General features: G+C 42.3%; 2 protein-coding genes across 8 annotated transcripts in view; both read left to right on the top strand.

The window, feature by feature from the left end:
• The window catches only part of CPT1A (carnitine palmitoyltransferase 1A), a 73,481-nt gene that overhangs the window by 30,613 nt on the left and 16,086 nt on the right, over positions 1–26,782 (top strand). For 2 of the 7 annotated variants that reach the window (XM_005312861.5, XM_065591916.1), the window contains exons 5-14: positions 6,600–6,701; positions 7,663–7,800; positions 9,203–9,280; positions 11,467–11,574; positions 14,290–14,374; positions 18,232–18,427; positions 19,877–20,065; positions 21,140–21,245; positions 25,613–25,729; positions 26,606–26,770. In XM_005312861.5, the coding sequence (XP_005312918.2) occupies positions 6,600–6,701; positions 7,663–7,800; positions 9,203–9,280; positions 11,467–11,574; positions 14,290–14,374; positions 18,232–18,427; positions 19,877–20,065; positions 21,140–21,245; positions 25,613–25,729; positions 26,606–26,770 (1,284 nt within the window). Of the gene's footprint in view, positions 1–6,599; positions 6,702–7,662; positions 7,801–9,202; positions 9,281–11,466; positions 11,575–13,728; positions 13,817–14,289; positions 14,375–18,231; positions 18,428–19,876; positions 20,066–21,139; positions 21,246–25,612; positions 25,730–26,605; positions 26,771–26,782 lie in introns of all 7 variants that reach the window. The other 5 variants (XM_042862119.2, XM_005312860.4, XM_065591918.1 and 2 more) reach the window with 3 other exon arrangements.
• LOC135982963 (uncharacterized) lies at positions 1,687–3,789 on the top strand. Its single transcript, XM_065591922.1, has 2 exons — positions 1,687–2,241; positions 3,171–3,789. The coding sequence occupies exons 1-2, from the start codon at positions 1,713–1,715 to the stop codon at positions 3,671–3,673; spliced, it is 1,032 nt and encodes a 343-aa protein (XP_065447994.1). The 5' UTR covers positions 1,687–1,712; the 3' UTR covers positions 3,674–3,789.

The raw sequence follows: 26,782 nt of genomic DNA, 5'->3' as shown, positions 1-26,782 counted from the left end.
CCAAATTGTCCCCCCCCCTCCTGTGAAAGGTGAAGAAAGCAACTTCCTGGTGAAAATCTCCATGACCATCCCCATCCCCCCTGTGAGAACGGTGGGGCTTGCCCGCAAATCTTACAGATCCCTGAGAGGGCAGGGCCAACCATATGGAGATTTTGTGCTCCAGGTCACCTTCCTGGATCTTTTCTAGCAGTCATGCTACTAGGAACAACTCCATCAACCTGTGGAGGCCCTCAAGGGTGCAGGGTGGGGTGACACTGAAAAGGTAGTATCTCTGATCATGGAAAAAACAGATTTTTCTGTTTTTTTAAAAAGAGTTGCCACAAGGACTCCTTATTGTTTTTGCTGATACAGACTAACACGGCTACCACTCTGAAACCTGATTTTTCTGTATAAGTTCTGTAGGGTCAGAAAGGGAATGAATTGAATTGCCCTCCTGTGCCCACTGAGTAGTTGCCCCCTCCATTGAGGATGGTGAACCACACAGAAGACTCCACTGGGTTCTTAGGTATGGGTGTAGGGAGAACAGAGCTAAAACTTGAGTCTCCCCTTTATGTTGAAGTGGAGTGATCCATATCAAGTGGAACCCCTCCATGTGTAGATATAAGAGGTGGCATGATCTCGCCTTTTGTTTTATAGTAGTGTAGGTCTAGTGTATGTGATCAGTGCTCAGGACCTGCAATAGGTGGAAGGGTTCCTTCCATATAGGGCTTGAAGAAGGTGGGAAAGAAATGCTCAGTCTTAATGATGATATGCCAAGTGTATTGCCTTCTTCCTGTAATTGGTGACTTTCTTGAGGCACTTGAAGGCCCTACACACACTAAGACTTGATTATTAACACTGGCATTCTTATACTTGTTTTCATTGCATTCTTAGAAACTGTGCTATGGAGTTGTTGGGCCAGTGGTTTCTGTTAGGAATATATATTTTGTGGGGGGGAAAACACTGTCTACGTTAGATTTTTATATCAGGCTAAAACTGTGTAGGTAAATGGTTCTCAAACATAGTTACAATATTTAATTTTTTTAAAACATGGTTGTAGCTAGCTAGTGATCTTATTCTAGCATGGGCCTTAACCCAGTGATAGAATAGGTTTTGAGACACCATATAGATAAAGTTCGATTTTCAGTCTTGCCAATCCTCTAGTCTTCAAAGAGGTAAACCTATTCAGAAAAACACTTTATAGAGAACTTTTATGGTCTACATCATAGACATTTCTCCTGTCGCCTTTAGGATGGGAACAGAGGCATTTACCAGGCCTTTACTATACAACAGAGGCAATGTGTCCTAGTGTCTAGAACACTAGATTGGAAAACTGAGGCACAAAGAGGTAGGCCTGGTCTACACTGCAAGTTTAGGTCGACTTTAGCAGCGTTAAATCGAATTAAGCCTGGACACGTTCACACGACGAAGCTCTTTCTTTCGACTTAAAGGGCCCTTTAAACCAGTTTCTTTACTCCACCTTCGATGAGGGGATTAGCGATAAAATCGGCCTTTGCGGGTCGGAATTGGGGTAGTGTGGACGGAATTCGACATTATTGGCCTCCGGGAGCTATCCCACAGTGCTTCATTGTGACCGCTCTGGACAGCACTCTCAACTCAGATGCACTGACCAGGTAGACAGGAAAAGCCCCGTGAACTTTTGAATTTCATTTCCTGTTTGCCCAGCGTGGAGAGCACAGGTGACTACGCAGAGCTCATCAGCACATGTAACCATGATGGAGTCCCAGGATCGCAAAAGAGCTCTAGCATGGACCGAACGGGAGGTACGGGATCTGCTCGCCATATGGGGAGATGAATCAGTGCTAGCTGAACTCCGTAGCAGTAAAAGAAATTACAAAGTATTAGAAAAGGTCTCCAAGGCCATGAAGGACAGAGGCCATAACAGGGACGCACAGCAGTGCCGCGTGAAAATTAAGCAGCTACGGCAAGCCTACCACAAAGCCAGAGAAGCAAACGGAAGGTCCGGGACAGAGCCGCAAACTTGCCGCTTCTACACGGAGCTGCATGCCATTCTAGGGAGTGCAGCCACCACTACCCCAACCGTGTGCTATGACTCCCTCACTGGAGAAACACACAGGGAAGAGGGTTCGTTCGAGGAAGATGAGGATGGAGGTAATGTAGATAGCTCACAGCAGCAAGGAAGCGGAGAAACCAACAGCCAGGATATGTTTGTCACCCTGAACCTGGAACCAGTAACCCCCGAACTCACCCAAGACCCTGAGGGCACACAGGGGACCTCTGGTGAGTGTACCTTTGTAAATATTACGCTTGCTTTTAAACCATGTGTGTTTAATGATTAATGATTAATTTGCCCTGGCAATCGTGGCCAGTACAGCTACTGGAAAAGTCTGTTAACGTGTATGGGGATGGAGCGGAAATCCTCCAGGGACAGCTCCAGAAAGCTCTCCTTTATGTACTCCCAAAGCCTTTGCAAAAGGTTTCTGGGGAGGGCTGCCTTATCCCGTCCGCCATGGTAGGACATTTTACCACGCCAGGCCAGTAGCACGTAGTCTGGAATCCTTGCATAACAAAGCATTGTAGCGTATGGTCCCGGTGTTTGCTGGCATGCAGACAACATCCATTCCTTATCATTCTTTGTTATCCTCAGGAGAGTGATATCATTCACGGTCACCTGGTTGAAATGGGGCGATTTTATTAAGGGGACATTCAGAGGTGCCCGTTCCTGCTCTGCTGAACAGAAATGTTCCCCGCTGTTAGCCACGCGGTGGGGGAGGGGTGAAGTGATCATCCCAGAGAATTGGGTCTGGGAGGGGCGGGGGGTTAGTTGGGTTTGTGCTGCATGTTAACCTGGAAACCGCAGCCCCTCCTTTTACATTGCAAACCCATTTTAAATGGCCAACCCAATTCATGCTTGATATGGGAAATGAGGGTGCTGCTGTTTGAAACCATTCCCACATGTTAAGAAGGTTAAAAAAGCCAAAAGACTGTGGCTTACCATGGCTGCCTGCAAGCCGAAATCTGTTGCCTGGCACTGCGTGAGTGATCTCTCACACGAAACCGGCAGGCCCTCGCTATAAGAGGAAAAATGTGACCTTGTAATGAAAGCACATGTGCTGTGTAATGTGAACAGCAAAATGTAACGTGAAAGAGTGTACCCATTGTTCTCTAAAATGTCTTTTTTTAACCACCTCTCCCTTCTCCTCCACCAGCTGAAAATGTTTCTCCTTCACAGAGGCTAGTGAACATTAGAAAGAGAAAACGGAGGACGCGGGACGATATGTTCACGGAGCTGCAGATGTCCTCCCACGCTGATAGAGCACAGCAGAATGCGTGGAGGCAGTCAATGTCAGACTACAGAAAAGCACAATATGAACGAGAGGAGAGGTGGCGGGCTGAATCGCGGGATGAACAGAGCAGGTTGCGGGCTGAAGATGATAGGTGGCGTCAGCTTGCAGACAGAAGGCAAGAGTCGATGCTCCGGCTGCTGGAGCATCAAACTGATATGCTCCAGCGTATGGTTGAGCTGCAGGAAAGGCAGCAGGAGCAGAGACCGACGCTACAGCCCCTGTGTAACCAACAGCCCTCCTCCCCAAGTTCCATAGCCTCCTCACCCAGACGCCCAAGAACACGGTGGGGGGGCCTCCAGCCACCCAGTCACTCCACCCCAGATGATTGCCCGAGCATCAGAAGGCTGCCCTTCAATAAGAGTTAAAGTTTTAAAATGCAGTGTGTCCTTTTCCTTCCCTCCTCCCCCACCCATCCCGGGCTACCTTGGCAATTATCCCCCTAGTTGTGTGATGAATTAATAAAGAATGTATGAATGTGAAATAACAATGACTTTATTGCCTCTGCAAGCGGTGCTCGAAGTGGGGAGGGGAGGGTGGGGTGGTTGGTTTACAGGGAAGTAGAGTGAACCGGGTGGGGGGGCTGAGGGTTCATCAAGGAGAAACAAACAGAAGTTTCACACCGTAGCCTGGCCAGTCACAAAACTCGTTTTCAAAGCTTCTCTGATGCGCACCGCGCCCTGCTGTGCTCCTCTAACCGCCCTGGTGTCTGGCTGCGCGTAATCAGCGGCCAGGCGATTTGCCTCAACCTCCCACCCTGCCATAAATGTCTCCCCCTTTCTCTCACAGATATTGCGGAGCGCACAGCAAGCAGCAATAACAATGGGGATATTCTTTTCGCTGAGGTCTGAGCGAGTCAGTAAGCTGCGCCAGCGCGCTTTTCAACGTCCAAATGCACATTCCACCATTCGGCACTTGCTCAGCCTGTAGTTGAACAGGTCCTGACTACTGTCCAGGCTGCCTGTGTACGGCTTCATGAGCCATGGCATTAAGGGGTAGGCTGGGTCCCCAAGGATCACGATAGGCATTTCAACATCCCCAACGGTTACTTTCTGGTCCGAAAAGAAAGTCCCTTCCTCCAGCTTTCGAAACAGAGCAGAGTGCCTGAAGATGCGAGCATCATGTACCTTTCCCGGCCATCCCACATTGATGTTGGTGAAACGTCCCTTGTGATCCATCAGGGCTTGCAGCAGCATTGAAAAGTACCCCTTGCGGTTTATGTACTCGGTGGCTTGGTGCTCTGGTGCCAAGATAGGGATATGGGTTCCGTCTATGGCCCCACCACAGTTTGGGAATCCCATTTCAGCAAAGCCATCCACTGTGGCCTGCACATTTCCTAGAGTCACTACCCTTGATATCACCAGGTCTTTCATTGCCCTGGCAACTTGGATCACAGCAGCCCCCACAGTAGATTTGCTCACTCCAAATTGATTCCCGACTGACCGGTAGCTGTCTGGCGTTGCAAGCTTCCACAGGGCTATTGCCACTCGCTTCTCAACTGTGAGGGCTGCTCTCATCCTGGTATTCTGGCGCTTCAGGGCAGGGGAAAGCCAGTCACAAAGTTCCATGAAAGTGCCCTTACGCATGCGAAAGTTTCGCAGCCACTGGGAATCGTCCCACACCTGCAGCACGATGCGGTCCCACCAGTCTGTGCTTGTTTCCCGTGCCCAGAATCGGCGTTCCACGCCATGAACCTGCCCCAGTAACACCATGATTTCCACATTGCTGGGGCCTGTGCCTTGTGAGAGGTCTATGTCCATGTCAATTTCCTCATCACTTTCGTCGCCGCGCTACAATCGCCTCCTCACCTGGTCCGGGTTTCGCTTTGGCATGTCCTGGCCCTGCATATACTCCAGGACAATGCGCGTGGTGTTCATAGTGCTCATAATTGCCGCGGTGATCTGAGCGGGCTCCATGATACCAGTGCTAGCTATGGCGCCTGGTCTGAAAAAAGGCGCGAAACTAGTATCTGATGGACCAGGGGAAGGAGGGAGGGAGGGAGGGCTGAGTGACGACATGGCGTACAGGTACAGGGAATTAAAATCAAGAAAGGTGGCTGTGCATCAGGGAGAAATACAAACAACTGTCACACAGAATGGCCCCCCAAAGATTAAACTCAAAACCCTGGGTTTAGCAGGCCGTTGATTTCACGGAGGGAGGGGAAGCAAATGCATACAGAACAAATCTATTTTTTACATGTTAAGCTGGCAGCCGACGGTGCAGCATGACTGATAGCGACGCAGTACGACAACGACGGATATCAATCGTAATATGCCATCTTCTACCAAAAGGCAAGGGGCTGCTGCTGTGTAGCAATGCAGCCCCACGTCTGCCAGCCCCACGTCTGCCAGCACCCAGATCGCCCTTGGCCTCTTCTGGGTGCTTAGCAGAAAATACTAGGTGATTGGCAGAAAATAGCATACTACGACTGATAACCATCATCATCGAGACAGTTGCATGTCTGCCCAGGTGCCCATGATTGACAGCCACTGCAGTACGATGACAATGGATACCAGTCATAATATACCATCTTCTACCAAAAGGCAAGGGGCTGGTGCAATGCAGCCCTACGGCTGCCAGTCATGCTGCACCGTCTACCGCCAAAAGGCAGTTAGCTGCTACTGCTGTGTAGCAATGCAATACCACGTCTGCTGGCACCCAGATGACATATGGTGACGGTGAGCTGATCTGAGCAGGCTCCATGCTTGCCGTGGTATGTTGTCTGCACAGGTAACCCAGGTAAAAAGGCACGAATCTGTTGTCTGCCGGTGCTCTGAGGGAGGGGGAGGGGCCTGGCAACATGTACCCAGAACCCCCCGCGACACTGTTTTGTATCATTCAGGCATTGGGATCTTAACCCAGAATTCCAATGGGCGGCGGAGACTGCGGGAACTGTGGGATAGCTACCCATAGTGCAATGCTCCGGAAGTCGACGCTAGCCTCGGTACTGTGGACGTGGTCCGCCGACTAGAGCACTTAGGGCATTTTATGTGGGGACACACGCAATCGGCTGTATACAACTGATTTCTATAAAACCGGCTTCTATAAATTCGACCTAATTTCGTAGTGTAGACATACCCGTAAAGTGACTTGCTGAAGGTCACTCATCAGGCTGGTGGCTGAGCTGGGGACCCAGATCTCCTGAGTTCCAAAGTGCACTTTGGGGATAATGATGTTTACCTCTTTTGTAAAGTGTTTTAAGACCTACTGATGAAAAGCTAGGGTATGATTAATTTTTATCTCACACATACTTTGTTGTTTTGAATGTAATAGATTGTTTGTTTTTTATTTCAGAGGCTGGTAAAGCTTTTCTCAGGTTGTAAACCAATGTTGTACAGCTTTCAGACATCTCTGCCACGACTGCCGGTCCCAGCTGTTGAAAACACTGTTAACAGGGTGTGTTGTTGGAAGAGCTGAATTCACTTTTTCACAATTTGATTCCAAATGTCGTAATGGTTTTCAGTGTCTTTTATATGATAAATGTACTGAAGTGCTTAATGCTATTAACATTCCAATCCCTCCAATTTTAGTAACAGATTAACACAGTTATGTATCAATTAAAATAAAGGCTATGACAGACCAAGGGTAATTCAGAGTTAAAGATTGATACTTTTTCCTTTAATCTTTATCTTTGGGCCTAGGCTCTCAGTGGATAAGTGCATGATATTACATGCCTTGTCAGTAGATACAGCAGCACACAATGGAGTGTGATTTACTGGGATAGAGTCCTTGATATCCCTTGCTTTCATTATCTGTATTGTGTATTCTTGATGTTACTTAAGTATAGTGCTCCTGTTATAATAGGCTTTGTATTAGGAATTCCTTTAGGCAAGATTCCAGCCAGTTTTAGGCTTATTTTGATTCTTGCAGGTGATAAGTCTTTGCTGGCCTTAGGCAAAGTAACTATATATGAAAATGAATAGGCAACAAAAATAGTGATAGTTAATTCAGTCCCCTGTAACTAAAAAAACATACCTAAAATGGCTCAAAATTAAGGAAATACTTAATTCATAATATAAAATATATCACCTACTAAAATCACTTTTCCAAAAATTCTATGCTAATAGATGTGCTTTCATTTATGATTTGGTAGCAAGTAGTGAGTACATGAGGTAGGAGTGGGAAGAGAAAGTACCATATTTGAAGGGGAGAAATAGATATAGTAATAGAAAATGAGCTTCTGTCTTTCAAGATGTATGCGCTCAATTATTTTTTACTAACACCTGTTATAGCTGAAACCCTGTAAACAGACTTTAGAATACTTCCCTTTGTTTATTAAGCTCTTTGTGAATAAATGACAATAAGCTCTGGTGAAAGCCGTGGCACTGACATGAATTCTTTTCTGTATTTATTCTAGTATCTGGATTCAGTTCAGCCACTTATGAATGATGAACAGTTCAAAAGAATGGAGGGTCTTGCCAAAGATTTTGCATTTAATCTTGGACCAAAACTACAGTGGTATTTGAAACTGAAATCCTGGTGGGCCACAAACTATGTAAGCAGATGACCCAAAGGCTCTTATGAAAGCACATAGTTTTAACTCTCTGTCCTGTTGCCTTTTTTTTCTGATTTTAATACATGCTTTTTCAATTTTCAATCTTCTGTAATTTTAAAGGAAGTCCAAAACCAAAATTACTAAAAATGCCTTGCACTTGCATCTTTAATGTCTTTCATATCCATTAATTCTTACAGTACCTCTGTGTACTAGGTGAGTACATGTGCAGTCGAACACCACAGTTAAGAACTGACCAGTCCACCACACACCTCATTTGGAACTGGAAGTACGCAATCAGGCAGCAGCAGAGACACACAAAAAAAGCAAATACAATTCAGTACAGTACCGTGTTAAACGTAAACTACTAAAAAAAATAAAGGGAAAGCAGCATTTTTCTTCTGCATAGTAAAGTTTCAAAGCTGTATTAAGTCAATGTTCAATTGTAAACTTTGAAAGAACCATAACATTTTGTTCAGAGTTACAAACATTTCAGTTACGAACAATCTCCGTTCCCGAGGTGTTTGTAATGCTGAGGTTCTACTGTATTGATATCCCCATTTTCTAGGTGGAGAAATTGAGACAATGATTAAATAACTTGCTCAGTGTTGCACAGTGAGTAAGTGGCAGAGCCACGAGTAGAACTTAAGAATTCCTATCTCATTACTCTAGACCAGGCTTCCTGTCTGTCATTGAACAGGACTCAAAACCTACTTACTGCTATATTTGCTTATTAAATTAACTTGCAACTTCTCCACTTGGCCAGTCTGGGATCCAGGGAGTGGAAGGGCAGTGTGGTTTAGAGCCACCTTTTCCTCCTGCTTTCCTCAGCTGCACTGAGTATGAACTTAATGCAGATGTGAATCTGTCCAATTATGTGTACATGTTAGAGAGGGAAACAAAGCTGTAGCCACCGGGATGGGTGGGTGAGGGGTGTGTTGGGAGAGTGCATTTGGGGTAGGGGGGAAAAGAGGTCACAAAAACGCATCTTACTGGCCTATCTAAATCTTAGCTATACAGGGTAGCTTGAACAAGCTTATACAGACCCTAGAGCAGCTCTACCATAGGATGAATAATATTTCAGAAGCTTTATTATGATACGTATTATAAGGACACTTTAAAAATACTGTCTGAAGAGGAGATGGGAGATTGCTTCAAAAGTTGCTTACCTGAGAGTTAAGGCTGAGTTTCTGACCTTAGTTTCGTGGGTCCTTGTGGCTCTCTTTCCCCAAACAGTGACACTTCAGCACTCAGAATTAATTAAAAAAAAATAAAATTTCCTTCTGCTTGGTGTATAATGTTACCCAGTGTTTTGGAGCCACTACAGTAGAGGACCTGAATCAGTTGAAGAGCAGAGGTACAGGCTAATTAGTTTATGCTAAATTTTGTTCTCTTCATTCTGTAGGTTAGCGACTGGTGGGAAGAATATATCTACCTAAGAGGACGTGGGCCAATTATGGTTAATAGTAATTACTATGCAATGGTAAGTAAATCTTCTAAACCTTTTTATAGAAACACTCTTTCTTAGGATTCCTGTTATCTTTTGTTTTAATACTTCCTTTCTTAACTCCATTGCTACTAACTGATATGATCTGTGCTTTCTTCCTGCTGGCATAGTCTGCACATAATATCTTACAAAAGCGCTGATGTCTTTTAATATGGAATTTTCATAAGAAATTCAGTTCCTCTGTCTTTAGCCCTGCTTTATTTGGTAGGACTCTACTTCAGATTTAGAAGTTCAAAGAGTATTATTACTTCCTGTAGAGTTTACTAATTATTTACAGTGACAAGCAGTGCCTCTTGGCTCATAAATGCCTATGACTGATTCTAGTGAGAGTTCCCTGTTGACCGCCCACTAGGATTTCTGTAAGAGGAATCCTAGTCTCTGTGCTCTGGATCTCTGGGGGTGTGTTAAGCTTTGACACTTACTATAGCGAGGGAAGCCGTTCTTCTGTCACTGTAGTAAATCCACCTGTCCAAGAGGAAGTAGCTAGGTCAGCTGAAGCATTCTTCCATTGATCTAGCACTGTCTACAGGGGTGGGCAAACTTTTGGCCCGAGGGCCACATCTGGGTGGCGAAATTGCATGCAGGGCCATGAATATAGGGCTGTGGCAGGGGGTTGGGGTGCGGGAGGGGGTGCGGTGTGCAGGAAGGGGCTCAGGGCAAGGGATTGGGGTGTAGGAGGGGTGTGGGGTGTACAAGGGGCTCAAGGGAGGGGGGAGGAGTGTGGCAGGAGGCTCAGGGCAGGGGGTTGGGGTGCAGGAGGGGTGCGGGCTCTGGCCTGGTGCCACTTACCTTGAGCGGATCCAGGGTGGCAGTGGCACGCAGTGGAGCTCAGGCAGGCTCCCTGGATGTCCTGGCCCTGCGCTGCACCGCTCGGCTACCAGAAACAGTTGGCACTATGTCCCTGTGGCCCCTGAAGAAGAGGGGGGGCAGAGGGCTCCACACGCTGTCCTCACCTGCAGATACCTCCCCCAAAGCTCCCATTGGCCGCGGTTCCCCATTCCTGGCCAGTGGGAGCTGCGGGAGGCGGTGCCTGCAAGCGAGGGCAGCATGTGGAGCCCTCTGCCCCCCACCCCCAGGGGCTGCAGGGACATGGTGCTGGCCGCTTCCGGGAGTGGCGTGGAGCTCACGGCGCCACGGGGGTGGTAATCCCACCAGCTGGATCCAAAGCCCTCACGGGCCGGATCCAGCCCACGGGCCATAGTTTGCCTACCCCTGGTTTACACTGGGGCTTAGTTCAACTTAACTGTGTCTCTAGTGGTGTGAGGTTTTAGGTGTAGATCAAGCCACAGGCACTGACAGCAGTTTTTCATAATACAACTTCACGATGTCAATCAGAATTTATAAGTTGTACAGACATAGCCCCAATTCATCGCAGCTCCATATACTACTTAATCCACAAGCATGTTGTTATACTAGATGCTGCTTTAAATTCTTGAATATGTACATGTTGAAAGTAAAAATATATGAACTTCTGTTATCAGAAACAAGCACTAACTGCTTCCAGGCTTCTCTGTCTCCATGATTTGATTTGAATTAAGGTTTTTAGTATTGCTCTTCTGTTGCAAGTGTGATGCCCAGACTACACCTAAAATGCAGGTCCGCCTAGCTATGTTGCTCAGGAATGTGAAAAATTCACACCCCTGAGAGATGCAGTTAAATTGACCTAAGCCCTAGTATAGACACTGCTAAGTCAATGGAAGAATTCTTCCATCAATCTAGCTACCACCTCTAGAGGGGGTGGATTTACTACAGCAATGGAAAAACCTGTTCTGTCGCTGCAGCAAGTAGCTACACTACAGTGCTGACAGTGGTGTAGCTGCAGCTCTGCTGCGGTAGTGCTTGTACTGTAGACCTAGCTAAGTAAACTGTTCGATACACTAAATTTCAGTCAACAAGTCTTCAATCTGATGATACTCAAGGAGCAGGTACTGCTATTATTTTGTGACTTTTTAAGAAAACTTGTTTAAAGTAGGAAGTTGTTAAGCACACTATGGCTAGTGACTTGGCCAGTTTCCCTACATGAACGTCTTTTCTGTAATGACGCTGGAATTAATTATGGGGAAAATTGTATTTTGACTAATGCATGATTAATGAACTCTGTTTGCTGAATGGAGTTTGGCAATTATAGTACATATATTAACTTATCTTTCTTCTATCTTCAGGACTTTCTGTATGTTGTTCCCACTTCCCTGCAGGCAGCTAGAGCAGGTAATGTTATCCATGCCACCCTGCTCTACAGGAAAAAACTGGACAGACAGGAAATCAAGCCAGTATGTAAATCCATTTTAGTAGTTTCTAATGTCTTCAAATTTACTTTTTAACAAATCAGCATCCTTTTTGAAAAGTAACCTAGGAGAGAAGTAGTGCCTTATGTTAAGGTACAGTGTATGTAACTGTAGCTAACGTGGCTGCAAACTCATTGTGGTTGCTAGTTAAAACTCCACTCGTGGGACCTTCTATTTAAAAAGATGTAGACCTCTACAATGGAAGCTAAAGGAAAACTTCCTTTTGCTACAGTAGTGTTTGAATTTAACTTTGCTGTGGGCTGCACTCCACTGGAGGGCAAAATAGTCACGTTACACTTGAGTATTCTGTCTAGTAGAAGGCAACGATGCACATACATGTTAATTAGTATGATAATATATTCAAACTGCAGAAGTCTGTACTACCCTGTAGGAAGATGCAATTATGGTGGTGGTTTTTAAGGCAAGTTTTAAGGTTTGTGCAATAAGATTTTAATGGACAAAAGGCAGATAATAATGAAAAGGACATTTTCCAGGAGCAGCAGAAATGTTATGCCGGAATAGTTTGCATTCTTTGTTTACTTTTATACTGCATTTTAAGAATACAGAGAGCAGCATGTGTGTGCATGCACGCACACACAAAGGACAAACAGGGCCAACCTTGAGTCCTTACACCTCGGCAAATAAACCTGGCAAAATGGAGGAACCTATTTAATGGGCATATTGATGTGGAAATTGAAATGTGACAACTACCATAAATCTCAGTGGCAGAAATCCATCAAACTAAATTTCCAGTCTATCCTCACAGTACTTCAGTTCTAAAATAAGTAAAATTGTGCTAAATTTTTTGAAAAACTTCAAACTTCTAAAACCCTGAAAACTAAATGTAAAAATTCGGTAACTTTATCAAAAAGTGCAGCCTTGAGGAGAGTAATAAAAAGCATCAGGAAATCAAGGTTTTGTAATACCTGGGTAAGATCAGATCATTTCACTGCCCTTTGTGTAGACATTAAGCGCTAAACAAGTTAGGAGACTAGAGGCATTTTCAAACCAAAAAGTAGCTTAAAACTTGTGTAGAGCTAGAAAATCCTTTCTGTGCATGCCATTGAAATGGATACTGCATACCAATAATGCATCACATAGGGCTGTAGGAACCCACTGGACAAAATTGATTCCTAGTCCATCTTCTTTTTTTAAAGCAGGCATCTCAACGAAGTGACTTCTACTATTATGTTGCAACTGAAGCAGTTGAAGGATGTGTCCCGGAAATCATACTAGAGACAGATGCAAACCAAAACCCAGCATCTGAATAGTTCCAAACTTTGGGGAAATTCAGATTCTGATATGGGCCTTATGGCTTTAGTCCATTTCACTGCATCCTATAAAAATTAAAAAATAAGGCTAGAAAATTCTTAACCACTATTGAAATGGTATTTGAAAACTTTAGAAGAAAACATTTCTAAATATGAATATCTCCTCTCTCCATTTTGGTGGTATCACAGTTTGTTTTAAAAACAGTCATTGAATGAGTCTGAGGAGGATGACTAGATTTTTTTTTTTTTTTGAGTAATGTACAGGTAATGCCATGCCAATGGCTTTTCTGTTCATACGAAGGGCTTCCCCTTTCCTCTGTGCCTTCAGTTTGTAGTTCATTTCTACTCCGTTTCGTGGCCGTTTATTTTAATGAATAAATGCTGCTAATGGAGGGAATCAGTTCTGCTTGAGACCTAGGATCATATGACTGTTTTAAGAGACCTGCAGTCTAATAAGAATCTGTTCTCTTGCATATATACATATATAAAATATATTCACTGATATGCTATGTAACTGTGAGGAATCAGAGGCTGTGAAGAGGCAACTCCCAGTGGATGATATGAAGTTCTGCATCAGTGATTGGCACTGAGAAAACCTTAAATCTGTTAAATCCACAGCTTTGATCTGCTTTTAAAGTGGAAGCTCGGAGTAGCTGGGCAGTGTACATACAACTAGTGGAAAAACTGTGGAACCTAACATGGGTAGGTCAGGGGACAACTGGAAAGAAAGGGGGAAAAAAAGGTCTTTGATGTGTTAAGAATCCTCACGTTGTCCTACAGTCTCTCTCTAACCAGTCTGTGTGTTTTTTCTCTCAATTTGCTAATTGTATATATAAAAACGCAATTGTAACATACGTTTGCGGCATAGATTCTTCTGATGGGATCCACTGTTCCACTCTGCTCAGCTCAGTGGGAGCGAATGTTTAATACCTCCCGTATCCCAGGAGAGGAAACAGGTAAGCGGGGCCAGCCAAGGACAAGGAACATCAGGGAATCCAAACAGTCTGTGGAATATTTCCGAAGGGTGTCCTCTTAATATATTCATAAGCTGCTAAACCTGTACTTTCAAAGAGCAAAACCTGAAAAAGGAGTAAAAGATGCTCTTATGTTAAACTGAATGTGTGCCATGACCATTTCTCAGCGATTAGCAAATTAGCATAATAGTTGCAGAGACATTTCTCCTTTTTGACTGACTTCAATTAGTACGGTGGTATTCTGACAGATTAATGGTTTTTGGCTGTTCCTTTCCTTTGTTTAGAAGCTGGCCCTAAGAAACTGTTTGCTGCCTTGTTATTTATTTACTTTTTCTCTATTCTGTTCCTTAAGGTCCTTTTTGGTTTTTATCTACGTTTTTACCTCCATGAGAGTTCCATTCTCTGTCATTTGAAATCTTTTTATTTTGTTTTTGACTTTCCTTTTTTCCTTTCAGCTTATGATTCAAAATACCATCCCAATGTGCTCTTCTCAGTATGAACGTATGTTCAACACTAGTCGTATACCAGGCATAGAGACAGGTACAGTTTTAGTCCTGTCAGTGTTTTTAGACCCTACTTGCATCTTAACCTTCTTCGTACATAGTAAGAGATGTCACGGTTGAAATCACCTATAGTAATGACACTTTTTATCCAAACTGTGATTTCTCCGTAACATTCTCTAAGATAATTATATTGCATTTTATAATAATTAAGGGCTCAATTCTTCAAAGTTATGAACTACTTCCACCGCGTTGTGAAAGGTTGTCAGTATAATAAAGGGAGTGTCTACTGGTTAGAATAGAGGGGGGAGTCTACTCCTGCAATTTGTTCTGTGTCTGCCACTTATTGTGTGACACTAGGCAGTTCCCTTTACTTTCCTGTGCTTAGTTTACCTGTAGGGAAAAAAATTATTCACCTACCTTACAGAAATCGTAAGGTTTAAATAATTGTAAAAGTTTTGGGCTATCTTCAAACACAAGTCACTCTAATGGTAGAGCAATATAAATAGGACATAGTAGATAGGTGTAATTAAAATGTTTAGAAAGAGAGAAAGGGGAATGGCTAGAAAGTAAGGCACTATTATTTAAATTGTGTATGTTGTATTCCAGGTCTGCATTCATAAGAAATTTATACATACTGGTAGTTCTGGGGACTAGCAAAGGGATATGAAACCTTTCATCACTAGTACAAATCACTGGGCTGTATGAAATGGGTTGATGGTATGTGACCATATCACAAAAAACACTCTTGTAGTTGGTACCCTTGTTAATCTGGGAAACTGTGGATCAAGTAGGCTTGGAAACTAGAGCTATGTTCTTATCCCCTAAAGTGTCTTCAGGTGAGAGTTGAACTGCTAAGGTTGTTAATTTGATCTTCCACCAGCAATTATAAATTGCTACAAAAGAGAGCATCCTAGCGAATATACAAGGGTACATACATTTTACACACTTTGGCATTTTTAAAAATGTTTCTTGCCATTTCTTAAAATTATATCCTGCATCCCATCTTCTGTTACTTAATCCTACAATGAAGTCCCAATGGTGAGTGTGATATAAACTTCTGTGGTGGTGGATTGTGGTGTCATAAACACAAGGTAATGATTCACTGCGGAATAAAACAATTACCGTATATACTCAATCATAAGCCGGTTCGTTTATAAGCCAACCTCCCCCTCCCCCCCCCCCCCATGAATAAGTAAAAATGGAAAAATTGTATAACCTGTTCATAAGCCAACCCTATAATTCAGGGGTCAGCAAACTTTGGCTCCCGGGCCATCAGGATAAGCCGCTGGCGGGCCGAGATGGTTTGTTTACCTCGAGTGTCTGCAGGCACGGAAGTAAACCTAAGTAAACAAAGTGTCCCGGCGCGCCAGCTGCTTGTCCTGACGGGCCAGGACAGCAAATGATGGGGAAATATTTTGGGGGGGGGGGAGGGGGGGAGAAGCTGGGAGTCAGGGGAGTAACCTCTGCGACCACCCCCCACATGACCCCATCCTTAGCCTGGGACCCCCACACTCTCCCCATCCCATCCCTTCCCACCTTATCTGGGGAGGGCTAGGGGAGGATGTCTCTGACCTGACTGCAGCTGCTCCGGCAGGCCGGGCGGCGTGGCCGCAGCCTGCTCCAGCGGGTGGGGCCAGGCCGGGTGGCATGGCCCCAGCCTGCCAGCCCCAGAGCTGCAGCTGCTTTGGAGGCTGGGGAGAGAGCAGGGTGGCCAGAAGCGGAGAGACTCTGGCCCTGCCTCTTCCCTTCTGGCTGTGCTGCCTCTCCTTGCTCTCTCTGTTGGGGAGAGGGTCTGTGTCCCACCTCTCCCTCTCTATACCCATTTATAAGCCGACCCCCTTCTCTGGTGCTTCCCTTTTTTACTAAAAAAATTCGGCTTATGAACAAGTATATATGGTACTTCTGTTCAGGACAAAACTAAAGAAACTGGATTCAGAAGCAGATAGCTTTTTGTTTTAAAACAAAAGTCTTAACAAAAACAGGCCAATTCTCCTCTTTGGAGCAATTTGTTAGGAGTATTTAAGCCATCAAGAATCCTCAGTCAGAAAAGTGAATACTTGGTTGAATCTTCTCAGAACCAATGGAAATACATTTCACACCAGTAGTTGTTAGTTGTCACTTGAAGCCAGGATGTCCCTGACTAAGGCATAGAAGGAAGGGAAAGGAAAAAGAAGCCTTCCAAGGGGAAGGACCTCCAAAAGGTCCAGGGACTACAGAGACTGCTCTTTTTGTCTGCTTCTGGGGTACATGTTGCCCCAAAATGAGCAAGGAGGAAAGCAAGACTATGGCACTGCTCCCCCCTTTATATCCCTCTCACTGGCCTGAAGAATGGTCTGGGCATAGAGAGGCTTGGAGAAATAATCTCTGACCTGTAGGCAAGTTCAGTGTATGTACTCTAATTACTTGGAATACTCTGAAAAGAAGTAGGCCTTGATACTGAAAATGTAGGAACGCTGCGTGTAACTGGTTCATATACTTTCTGTGCATTGAGCTTTGCAGAAATATGATATAAAATTGACATACTGTTGTTGTAACAAATTACAGTTAAAGTAAATTCTGTACATTTGAAAACCACCACAGTTGCACCCTAATTTTTCTGCTGCTCCAGGTAGCAAACTTAAAGTATTTTGTATGAAAATCTTCTGTCATCTTCATAAAATAATTAATCATTTTCCCTTAATCATTGTTTCATGTCTTGTTTGTTCTTTTCAGTTTCAGCATGTTTTTCATTTTTCTATTAAAAATAGGAATTTTATGCTTTAAAAATGTATTTCATTTCCACACTACCAGTGATGAAACCTTAATTATCTCAATACAGTATCCATTAAACAGTTCTTATTTTAATTTTTTCCTCTTACAACTAAATATATTATGACAACAGTGAACTGTTTATATTAGACCTCAGAGATGGAAAAGACCAGGGAGATCATCTGGTCAGTCCACCCTCGCTACCATAGGAAAGCCGTGCAATTTTCTTCAGACATTTACAGATGTACAGAAATAACATTCTTCTAGTAATAGAACAAATGTTTAGAGACAGTTACTTATGTAATATGTTAATCTTTTCATACTTTTTTAGGCACCTAAATCTATATTTAGGCACCTAAATAAGTGGTCTCATCATGAGAGGCGTGGATCACCTGAAATTCTTATTGAAATAGTGGAAGCTGGGGGCAATTGGAACCGCTGGAAAAGCAGGGTCCTGATTTTCAGTCAAGAGGTGTGGTCCCTTTGTAAAGGCACAAAGGAGCCATAAAACTAGTGAATTGTGGCCAGATAAGAATCCTCGAATATAGAGTTGAATCCCTGAGTGTCAGAATGTTCCTTACGTCACTACCCTTTTCATAGCCCCCATCTGAGGGATGTGGCGGTAGCATTGCTGCCCTCCGCCTATTCCCAGCTGCCAGAACAGATGTGATTGTGGGCCACAGGCATAAGTTAGGGCAGCCCTGAGGTTGCTTTAACTTGTGGCTGGTGCCAACTAGCTGAAGAGCCTGGGTGATGTAAAGCCACTTTTATGCCCATCCTTCCTGCACTGACTTCCTCACCATATCACAGAACTGGAACTCAGGTCACTTTCTTAGTTGCTTAACACTGGCACCCAAGTTAGAAAGTGTTTGCATTATGTATATATGAAATTATTATAAAAATTAGAGGTTTTGTTTGGCTATTTTGTATAGCAGTATTTTCTTGCTAAATTTCAGATAATGTGTCGCCAGTGTTATAAATCAAATGAAAATGTGGGATTTAATATTTTGTAAACAAGTATGCTTAGACACAATGGTATTTTATGGTAAGCATATGCCCTTTAGAGTTAAACATTCAGTATCGGATTGTTTGCATCCTAACATCACATGACCTAAGGTTGCTTTCAAACCTTGATTCCGATTTTAGACACTATCCAGCACATGAAGGACAGCAGACACATTGTCGTGTATCATAAGGGCCGTTATTTCAAAGTCTGGCTATATCATGATGGTAGACTGTTGAAGCCTCGGGAAATTGAACAGCAGATGCAAAGAATTCTAGAGGACAGTTCAGAACCTCAGGCTGGAGAAGAGAAGTTAGCAGCTCTGACTGCAGGAGATAGGTATGAATTTTTTTAAACAGTAACTTTTCTGATATTTTAAGACAGTTGTTTAAAGATGCCAGGCTCAGAGACAGCTTCTGAACCTTACTGTCTGCGGTTAGTTGATTATTCCATAATCTGTGCTGTTGCATATCACTGTAATGTGAAACAACGTTGAACCCTTTCTGGTTTGAGTTAGAAGTAACTTGGCAGTGACCGGTCACCTTCATGCACACCTTCTGCCTATTTGTAGTTTGAGAAGCTTGCTTTAATTATGAAACAAAAGTGAATCAATAAGTGTTTAATTGAACAATATTTGATGGCTAATGAACATTTGTATAATCGGTTTTCTGGGGCATTACCATACCTACTAAAATTATCAAATTTTAAAATCAAGACACTTCGTCAGATTCTGCTGTTACACTAGCGTAAATCCAGAATATCTCCCTTAACTTTAGTGGTGTTACTCCAACCTAATTTATGCATATCTAATTGAGAAAGTAGAATCTGACTGTCTTTACTGAATTTATCCCTGTTACTACTTCACTGAATTCAGTAGCCTTACACCAGAGATCAATTTGTCCCCGTCTTTCTGGTTTGGAAAACAAATACATGAAAGTACAATGGTTCCTTATTTTTACACTGTTCACTTCCTTTTTAAGGTTTTTGGTTTCAAATGCACATCTTAATGGAAAAATGTAATGTATGTTAAATGTACAATTCAATAGCATGGTATATAAACTTTTTTTTGGAGAGTACAGTCTTATTTAGATTATAACACTCATTTTGGGTATCTATATTATATAAATTATACAAATACACTCTCACAAATATATATATCAGCAATTGTACATGTTTGACTCCAAAAATCTAGCCATCTGCATACAAGAGAAGTGAGTTACAGTTCTTGGACTCGGACTTCAGCTATTCAGACATTTATAAGTTAATATCTCAGACATAACCATTTCATTAGCATAGTTTTAAGCTAAATGTGTGGATCTATCCAGGTTTACACATCGGTCTCCTTTGTCATAGCATTTGAGCACCTGTAGATTGGTTTTGTGACCTTTTATATCTAATTTCTAGTGTGTATGTGACTTTCCACAGAGGTACATCAAAAAGTTGTGCTTTGTTAGGCTGTAAATGTGCAAAATGTGTAGTATGCATTTTGTGTACCAGACACATGTTTAATTCCTGAAAACCAAATATCCTGCCTGTGTACTACTACTTGAGTTGGCCTCTGATGGTAGTAATTCCTTTTTCATCCAGGACTCTGATTCAAGAATATCTGTAGCAATATCCTCACCTGTTACTGCTAGTATAAATTCATTAGGCAGAGGGTGAAAGCCAAAGGACATTTAAATCTGTTAAAAAGTAAGATTGCCCTATAGAATCATACTGTGCTCTTAAAGGTAGTAAAACACTGACCAATTTACATAATATGACCATAAATTGAAATTCTGGCTGCAGAGTACCCTGGGCTAAGGCTCGTCAGGCCTATTTTGGACGCGGAAAGAACAAGCAGTCTTTGGATGCTGTGGAAAAAGCAGCTTTCTTTGTGACTTTGGACGAAACTGAGCAGGGCTACAGGGAAGAGGATCCAGTGACTTCAATGGATACATATGCAAAGTCTCTTCTGCATGGCAGTTGTTACGACAGGTACAGCAATGAGCAGGTGGGAACAGTGCCTCCTAGTCACAATGAGCAAGTGGCTATCAGCCAGGATGGGCAAGGATGGTGTCCCTATCCTTTGTTTTCCAGAAGCTGGGAATGGGTGACGGGATGGATCACTTGATGATCTGTTCATACCTGTTCTGTTCATTCCATCAGGGGTACTTGACATTGGCCACTTCCATCAGAAGACAGGATACTGGGCTAGATGGACATTTGCTCTGAGCCAGTATGGCCATTCTTATGTTCTTAGGTGGGAACAGTGCCACTTAGTCACATTACTTTACTGAAGAGGATTCTGGTTCATGTGTAGCGTAGTGTGGTGTTTACCTTTTGTGTGTGTCCTTTAAATTGCACTGCATACTCTTGTGGGTTTTGGTCATCTGGTAATCAAGTCGTCATTTATTATTTTACCAGAGTGGTGTTTTTGTTCAATCTGCTACTTAAATCACTCACTTTTTTTTCCATGTTTCTTAAGCATCATATGTACCCGTGTCTTACTTTTCATAATTCACAGCCAGTTGTAGCGTCATAGTCATGCTGAAGTTCGTGAGTAACCACAACAAGCAACATTTAAGTTTGTGATGATGTTTGGCCCCCAAGAAAACTTTAAAATTTCAGATTTTCTTTTAGTTAAAAATAAATGCACTTGTCTATTTGAAAACTTAGAAATTTTCAATATCTGGATTTTTCAAACAGAAGTAAAATGGTTAACTGCCTTTATTTATTATTACATAGCTTTTAAATACAAATCCTAATATACAGTTGTAAATTATAATCTAGCATTGCCAAATTTACTTGACAGGCAAAATTCACAGAATACATCAGCTTGTTTAACTCAATTCACTTTGGTGGAGTTGCACCTGTTTTTGCTTCTATTGCATTTGGCCCAGTGAATTTATAGGCTGGTTATTTCTGTAGCATGTTTTTAAATCTTTTCTCTTCTATTCGTCACCTGGAATTGTGTGCTGGTATATCTAATTGAAAGAGAGATTCAACAAGGTGTCACTTTGAATGAAAACTTTTAAACATACAAAAAAAATCTCCAATTTTTTTTTTAAGGTGGTTTGACAAAACATTCACTCTTGTAGTGTTCAAGAATGGCAAAATGGGCCTGAATACAGAGCATTCTTGGGCAGATGCTCCTATTGTTGGACACCTTTGGGAGGTGAGTGTTTCTATAGCTGACAAAGTAAGGTAATGGAAAGGATTCTCATCTTGGTTGGTTCTGTTTTGTGAATCCTGAGGCTAAAGTTTGTTTAAAGCTATGCTTACTAAGAAAGTTGTGTGTCTGATATGTGAGTTCTTAGTATTTCATGTGGGTACGCATGTGCTCCATATGCCTGAGACCAGAAAATTTTTCCAAGCAGTGTCCGTTGATTTGCCCCTGCACCTCTGCTCTCCTCGTGCTTTGCACCAAGAGTATAAGGGAGAGGGTGGACCTACTGCCTCTCCACTTCCTTCTTACTGCCATATGGCCTGTGTCAGAACCTCCCAGGGTCTAGAGTGTCTCCTTTTTTCTAGACTTCAAACATATAAATATTTCAAAGTTTTATCTTTAGTGATAGTGTTTAGTTGTATTAATTTAGTTAGTTAGATTCTCCCCCTTCCTCCCTGGGAACCTGTCTGCCTCCTGGTACGAAATTAGATTATGCCCAGAGCACTGGGCTTCAAAACTGTGTCCTTTGCCCTTACTCTTTCTTGGTCAGAAATGACCACCAGCACTGCCTTAAAGAAGCACATATCTCCACGAGGTGCAATATCTGTCACTCCAGCCCTAGCAGAACCTGACAGGTGTTGCAATTCCACCTTAAAAAGCAGTTCATGGAAAAGGTTATTTGGACCCAATCAGACTTGGGCTGGGAGAGACACCTTCTCCCTTTCTCCTGTACATCATCCAGAGTCAGCAAGGAGCATGACCGAGGATGCAAAAGTCACAATACCCTGGACCTTCCACCTCAATCACCTCAACCCAACCTTCCCTCTTCTCCCCCCGCCAGTAGATATTTTTGATGGGATGATTGGGAGTTGTGAACCACTATTGATGCCATTTTCATCCAATCCTTGCATATACTTGGTCATCTAGCACTCTTTTCCCACAGCTGGAGTGTAATAACAGACAAGAGAGTGCTGAATGTCATCCATTCCAGCTATATCATCACATTTCTCTCCATACCCTCTCCAAAATCTCCTTCTCTATACCTCTTCAGGGACCATTCTCACGAGGAGATTCTCCTCCAGGGTGTAGAATCCCTCCTCCAATGGGGAGTGATCGAGTAGGTGCCTCTTCAACATCAAGGAAAGGGTTTCTATTTCTAGTAGTAGTAGCAGCACAGTTCAGACATAATGGCTTTGCCATTGTCCTATATTTAGACGACTGGCTTTTTGCAGGAAGGGTGTGCTTAGAAGCCGTTGCATCAGCCTCATCACTGCTTCATCTGTTATCCCTAGAAATCTATGTAAACATGGAAAAGTCTATCTTGATACAAAAGCAGATTATAGAATTTATAGGAACAAGTCTAGACTCCAATTAGGGCAAGGGCTTATCTCACGCCATGATCAACTTGATAGATCAGATCATGCACAACCCTTGAACATTGGTTCAGATTTCCCTTTTTCTCTTGGGGTGTATAGCGTCCTGTTCTTCTATCGTGCCATTTGTCAGACTCCACTACATTGCCTGTGGGCTTGGCTCCAAATAGTGTGTATATATACACCAGGCAAGCATAACATGAACATCAGAGTGAGGGCCTCGCTAACTTGATGGAAAAATCCTGGACAAGTCTCTGTGGGTTCCTTTCCTATCCCTTACACCCAACAAGACGATAATTCTGGATGCCTCTCTGCTAGGCTGGGGAGCCTATGTGGACAGTAACGTGGTGCTGGACACTTAGATGAAATCAGAATGCATATAAATCTCCTGGAACTCTGTGCAGTCTGAGAGACTTGCAAAGCATTTCTACCATTCATCCAGTCTCACCATTTATTCATAGTGTCCGAAAATATTTCATACTGTCAGAAAATATAACAATCATATTCTACATAAACAACCAGGGAGGAGCGAGATCCATTCCCCTGGGTATAGAAGCAGTCACCTTATAGAACTGATTTTATCAAAAAACATATCATGCTATCAGCAGGGTACTGTCCAGGAATCCAGAATTCAGTGGTAGGCAGCCTCAGCAGGTATTTCACCATCAATCGCAAGTGAGAGCTACACAATTCACTAGTGAACAGCATCTTCACTTGTGGGGAAACCCCACTTGGGACCTGTTTGCTTCTAAGGCAAATAGGAAATGCAGCACATTACTCCAGGGGAGCTCAGGGAAAGCACTGCAGAGGCGATGTTCTCCTACTGCTTTGGACAGATCACTTCAGCTATGCTCTTCCCTCTCATTCCGCTATTAACTCAGGTTCTACAGACGATTCGACTGGACAGGGCATAAATCATCCTTAGTGCCCCCAAGTGGCCTGGAGAATTCTGGTTTCCAAGTCTGTTGCAAAAGTTGTCCAATCCACCTGTCAGCATTTGGTCCTCTCAGATCTCTTGACTCAGGAGAATGGCAGTCAAATATCCAAACCCAGATGCGCTTCATCTGACAGCTTGGCATCAAACCTAGAACATACTCTCTGTGCAGAGTAAGAGGCGATCAGGGCGCTGGCGTGGACCAGCAGACACTGCTTGCAACAATTTTTAGGTCTCAATGTGCTTCCCTACATTGGAATACAGATAGGGACCACAAACCTCAAAGAACTCAAGTTACAAAGGTAGATAACTTCCCGTTATCTTAATTTGCACATGTAGTTGTGCACAAAGTTTTATTTGGTTTATAATATGTGACATGCATTTCACTTAACTTGCGTGCATATTTCTGAAGTTCTTACTTTTTGTGCTTTATATGAAATTGTGATAGTGAAGAATTTAAGGAAGCATACTATCAAGGCTGAACACTCTTCTAAACCATTCTTTGACAGGGCTGCAGATTGACATGTTCAGGTTGTTCATTGTTATGTATACTTTCAGTGAGTGGAGTGAAGAAGTGCCCTCCCCCCCCCCTTTTTTTTTAAAATGCCCATCTGTTTCTCTGTCTCCTGGCCCTCCTATTTTATTTCATTGTCAACACAGTTCATTGCCCCAAAACATTGTTTGATCTTTTCACCTTTTAGAATTTAAGCATATATCCACCCTTATTTACTCTAACAGCTCTCAAAACCAGTACAAAAAGGGTAAATTGGTTGCTTTGGAGACCATTTCAACTTTATTTTACATTTGTCTGTAATACATTTGTCCAAAGTGATTTGTCTTTTTCATACATTTTTGGTATTAGCTAGTAGTTTTTAATATTTCAGCAGGGAATATCCACATCTAAAAGCCTAGTAGTCTTTCTGTCGTCCCTAATTAGAAATTGCAAAGGGATTCTGGGACTGAGATTGCCCCCAAGAGTCTAATTCTGACTAGCTTTTCTATTCAATCACTAGAGAGGAAAAAATTTTCTAATTCTTGTTTTAGGGAAGCACTGACTATTATTTGTTTATCTCCTTTCCTTAATAAAGGTGCTTTTAGGGTGTGGAAACAACTTCTTGCTAATATCTTAGAAGCCCAAGAATAAATTGAATTTGGTTTAATTTTCTAAAGGATTAACTACTGCTAGCTGATTATACCTAAAGATATAGTAAATTCATTATTAGATTCTAAGTACCAGTTGTGTACCAAGTGTTTGGCATGTTCTATCCGTCCAGTGGAGAAACTCAATAAGAAACAAAAGATTGAAAGTATACATGGAATAACAGGTTTGTTACAAAGATTCCCTGTTCTGTACTCAGTGTGTGCTGCCACTGTGTTGACCAGATATCAAATATCAACTTGGACTCATGTTGAGAAGGAGAATATAGACGTCAGTGGGACAGTCACTTTCTTCTCTAGTCTAGTTTACTGTGCTGCTGCTGCTGAGACCTACACAAATGTATGGAAAAGGTCTTTATTGCATTTGTGGTAAGACATACTGTGGAACTCCCATTTTTACAGTAAAACTGTTTCTGTTCATTTAAGAAATCAAATATTTCTACCATGAATACTAGCAGTCTATAAAAAGTGCTTACAGTAAACATAAAAAAACAAGAGGCAGCATTCATGTATTTATTATCTAGATATTTTTACAAGTCTTTATCTTATAAATCAAGAGGCAGCTCTTATCTAGAATCAGGCTAATATCCCAATAGCTCAGTCTCTGCTTTTGTTAATGCAAGGTTCTGGTTTAAAGTAAACAAATCCATTGTGGTGGCACTTTAAGAAAACTCCTGCACCAGAGCTGCACGCCTGGTCTAAATACGAGAGAGAGAAATTGAATGTTCAGTGCATTAATGAACATATGTCTGCAGATACTGTTTTGCGTTCTGAATCTAGTAATTAATATTTCTGTAGGTTGAAAATGGAATTGAGTTAGCCTAACTCCAAAATGAAATGCATTTGAACTCTATAACCTGAAACTCTTTATTGTACAATACATGTAGTTACATATGTCTTGTTCTTTGCAGAATGTTATGTCTTCTGATTGCCTTCAACTGGGCTATACAGAGGATGGTCATTGCAAAGGAGACATCAATCAAAATATTCCTTTCCCCACCAGACTACAGTGGGAAATCCCTGAGGAAGTGAGTGCAAAACCGCAGCTAAGTTCTTGAGTTCATTTTACTTCTCTTAGTCAGTAGTTACCTTACAGAGAAGATAACTTGCCCCTCTATGCTTCAGTTCATTTGAGCCTTTTCAGAGGTTCAATTATATGTGTTTCACATGAGGAGCCTTGGAATAAGAGACAACCACAGCAGTTGGGTTTCTTAAACTGAGAGGACTTTTAATAAAGGCTTTCCTTCAAAAATGTTCAATTTTTTGCCCAGATTACTAGTAGGACCTTAACTAGGTTGCACTTGCTAATTTGTGCATACCAGCATTGAAAAATGGCTATCCGTAATTTTTCAAAGATTTAACAGCAGTATTGTAGTGTCACTAAGATTTCATTATTTCATTCAATTTATGCTCCAGAGCACTTGTTTGCTATGTAATATAAGCGATTGTCCATTTATAGCTTACCTAAAATACATGTTGTTATACAGTAACCGTTCATTTTTAATTACTCACTAATACATAAAACTGTGAATGTAAGTCAGTTGAATGGAGGTGTCTGCAGAAAATGGAGTATATTCCCTTCTTTCCTTTCCTGTATTTTACCTGGGGCCCGAGGAACCAGAAGGCTTTATAAATGTAATCATATAATACTATTTAAGCTCTAGTGACTTAGAAAACATTTCAGAATATGAAAATCAGAACAATTTTGCTGGATTCCTGGAAGCATATGGGAGTTTTAAATAGCTTTCTGGTCAGATTTTTTTAGCTATTTATTTAAGGCGGGGGGCAGAATATATTATTTAGCTATAAATAAAATATATGAATGAGCTTTTTATCATTTTCTTAAAGAAATAGTGCAATTTTGTATTATGTATGTATTTTAAAAAATGTGTTGCTGTTTTTAGTGCCAAGAAGTGATTGAGAGGTCCCTGTGCACTGCGAAATCTCTAGCAGATGATGTGGACTTCTGTTCTTTTCCCTTTGATGCTTTTGGGAAAGGGTTAATCAAGAAAGCCAAAATAAGCCCTGATGCCTTTGTGCAACTTTCCCTTCAGCTTGCTCACTATCGGGTAAGAACCAAC

The sequence above is a fragment of the Chrysemys picta genome, chromosome 4 (genome assembly GCF_011386835.1).
Source record: "Chrysemys picta bellii isolate R12L10 chromosome 4, ASM1138683v2, whole genome shotgun sequence".
NCBI lineage: Eukaryota > Metazoa > Chordata > Testudines > Emydidae > Chrysemys > Chrysemys picta.
Note: the sequence above shows the minus strand (reverse complement) of the source record. Positions and strands in the feature narration are given on the sequence as shown.